Here is a 2,927-nt window from a genome sequence, read left to right as displayed (position 1 = left end):
TTTCCCTCCTTTCCCTCCTTCCTTCCTTCCTCCTTTCCTTCCTTCTCTCCTTCTCTCTGTCTTTCTCTCATATAATTTCAATAGTTATATAAATTATTCCCTTTCTCCATAAATGCCTAGAACTCATAGGTTTGGAGTTTCTTAGCATATAGAGATGAACAGAATTTTGGAATTGGAATTCATCTAGCTTAACTTGCTCATTTTATAAATGAGGGAATTGAAGGGAAACTAATTTGTCTAAGATCATAGAGCTCAGTAGTAGCAAAGCCCTGACTAGAATATGTCTTCATGAGAGACAATCCTTTATTTTCATGTATAATTCACATTTTCTTCCCTACATTTGTTACAAACAGCAGTGAAATAAGGAATAAATAAGTTAACCAAAAGGGGTGGCATCATGGAAATAATTGTCTATGTAATTTGAATCAGAAGATCTGGAATCAAGGAATGCTTCTGTTTTTTAGTATTTGTGTAATTTTGGACAAGTCATCACCCCTTTTTGGGTCTTTGTTTCCTTGTGTATGAAATTAGAGAATAAGACTAGAATGCCTAATGTTTTTCCTACTCAGAATCTGTGAACCTAAGATTCTGCTATTTATCTAACTTTAAGCCAAGCTCTAGGGGGAAGCATTTGTAAAAGAATTTTTTTTTAAGTACATTGGACTGGTAAAAGTATCCCAACAGAGAGTGACCCCTCAAGCATGTGATACTGTGACACTTGCAATTGGAGGAGCCAGAGGCCCTCACCTTCTATATTAGTACATAGGTGAGCCATTCAGGTAGTATGCTAGTAAGAAGGAAAAGGTGTCAGTAGGGATGGTGGGACAAAGAGGACAGAGAAGCTTCTGAAAGCAAAGGGTCCTCTGACTAATCTGACTTTGTAAAACAGGTTTCATATCCAAGTTGGAAGCATGAAGATTAAGTGTGTTGCCCTGTTCTCCCTCCTGCTCCTGATCTCACAGCTGTTCTTGGTGGATTGTAAAAAACAGAAGGAAAGAAAACATGGGAAAGATGGGAAAGGAGAGGAGAGACAGACTGGCTCTGCTGGTAAGAATGAGAGAGGCCAGAAAGCCAAGGGAGAAAAAAAGCTCCCTCGGGGCAGGTTTTCCACTCAAAACAATGTCCCCTGTACCTGGACAGTGACTGAGAAGGAGGGGATCACTTTGACAGTACGATGTAAAGGAGAGGAAGCCCAGTTTGAGTGTACCTATGCAGGCAATCCTTCTTCCTGCCCCAATTTTATAGGCAATGAAAAAGCCTACTGGAAGCAAATTGGTCGTGCCCTGCAGAAACAGAAGAACCTTTGTGCTGATTCAAAGAGTGTCCTCAAGTCCCGTGTATGCAGGAAAGGTGCCCATGGTGCCCATCTCAAAATGGTAGACTCCACCATCAAGAACAAGAGCCAGGATAAGAAGGGGAAAAAGCATCCTCCAACACCCGCTTCCACTGTCAGACCAACCACTCTGACTGTCCAGCCAACTGGTCACCAATCAACAACTGAGAAGTGTATCGAGGATGTTGAGGTTATCAACCAAAGAAGGGTGGCAGAAGAATACTGTGGAGAGTCCTGGAGCTCTTTATGCACCTTTCTACTCACCATGTTACAGGATAAAAAGTGCTAGCAAACTCGGACACCATTCTTAGTCCCTGCGCTGAAATTGGAGCCTCTCTCTCTCTTTGTGTGCTGCAGAGCTTTCATTCAAGTTTCCCTTTATAGCATGAACTTCCAGGGTGCTGGAATGGAAGAAAGTACAACTATGTATTTAAATATGTTTTGTAATTTTTTCTTTTTTTTGTATTTTGGAATTTTTATTTCCTTAGATTTTATTTTCATAGAGGCTGCTAACAATTGCCAGCAGATGTTACAAAGACTTTAAAGAAGTTGTATGTGTTTGTGTGTATATATTTATATATGTATGTATACACATGAATATAAATATATGTAAGTAAATGCATATATGTATGTACGTGTGCATGCACACACGGCAGGTTCTACTCAGTCTCTCTTTGGGTTCAGCATGGCCAAAGAGATGGTTTCAGTGCAATGCACTCACTCTCTGACAACCTTTATTGCTTTTCACCTGGTCAGGTACCCCAGCTTGGCTAAGATAATAAAGTTTTACAAATATATATTAGCCAATGTTTGGTTTCTCTGTGTCTGTGGCTGCTATAATAATAGGACCAGAACATGATGGGTAGATATAGAGAGGGCAAACAATCCTCTCTCTGTAGATTGGGATTTCAGGAAGACTATTCTCCACAGCCATAACTAGTGACATTAGTGCCTCAGGGCAAGCAGCACTAATGTCACATTTGAACTGGCCAAGAGGTGGAGGAGGATCTGGGATGCTTTCCCATAGATGAGTGATCAAGAACCCAGGACAACAGAAGCCTATTGTGTGAGCTGACGAGGTCACCATAGAGGGAGGAACAAGGTGGGATTGAGCAAGACTGTGTCAGGGAGAAGTTCATAGTAGGAAATATGAGAGGTATCCCAATGGCTGGGGCAGCTAGTTTGGGTCAGTGGATAGATGGCCAGGTCTGAACACTGAAGGTCTTGGATTCAAATATGACCTCAGATACTAACTAGTTGTTGTGTGACCCTGGACAAATCACTTAACCCCAATTGCCCAGCCCTTATTGTTCCTTTACCTTGGAACCAATACTTAGTATTGATTCCAAGATGGAAGGTAAGGGTTTAAAAAAAGAAGAAGAATTGCTTCCTAAATCCTTGTAACTAGCTAGAGATATCATGGAGTAGTGATCAGAACCTTGGAGCCAGAAAAACCTGAATTCACATTCCAGCTGTAGCATCTCCTGCTGGATGAAACTGGGCAGGTCATTTAATAGCATTATAGTTCTTTGCATTATCTGACCCACCTTATCACTGAGAAGACTTTGAAGCTTCATTCTTTGCTTCCAGTTTT

General features: G+C 41.1%; 1 protein-coding gene across 1 annotated transcript; it reads left to right on the top strand.

The window, feature by feature from the left end:
- Positions 1-631: 631 nt before the first annotated feature.
- FGFBP1 (fibroblast growth factor binding protein 1) lies at positions 632-1,817 on the top strand. The gene has a single exon (XM_044684073.1). It carries the CDS (start codon positions 912-914, stop codon positions 1,620-1,622), a length of 711 nt encoding a protein of 236 aa, XP_044540008.1. The 5' UTR covers positions 632-911; the 3' UTR covers positions 1,623-1,817.
- Positions 1,818-2,927: the final 1,110 nt, after the last annotated feature.

This window comes from Gracilinanus agilis, unplaced genomic scaffold, assembly GCF_016433145.1.
Source record: "Gracilinanus agilis isolate LMUSP501 unplaced genomic scaffold, AgileGrace unplaced_scaffold41494, whole genome shotgun sequence".
NCBI classification, from domain to species: Eukaryota; Metazoa; Chordata; class Mammalia; order Didelphimorphia; family Didelphidae; genus Gracilinanus; species Gracilinanus agilis.
Note: the sequence above shows the minus strand (reverse complement) of the source record. Positions and strands in the feature narration are given on the sequence as shown.

Coding starts and splice junctions, on each gene's coding strand:
- FGFBP1 (XM_044684073.1), top strand. CDS start 912: ATGAAGATTAAGTGTGTTGCCCTGTTCTCCCTCCTGCTCCTGATCTCA.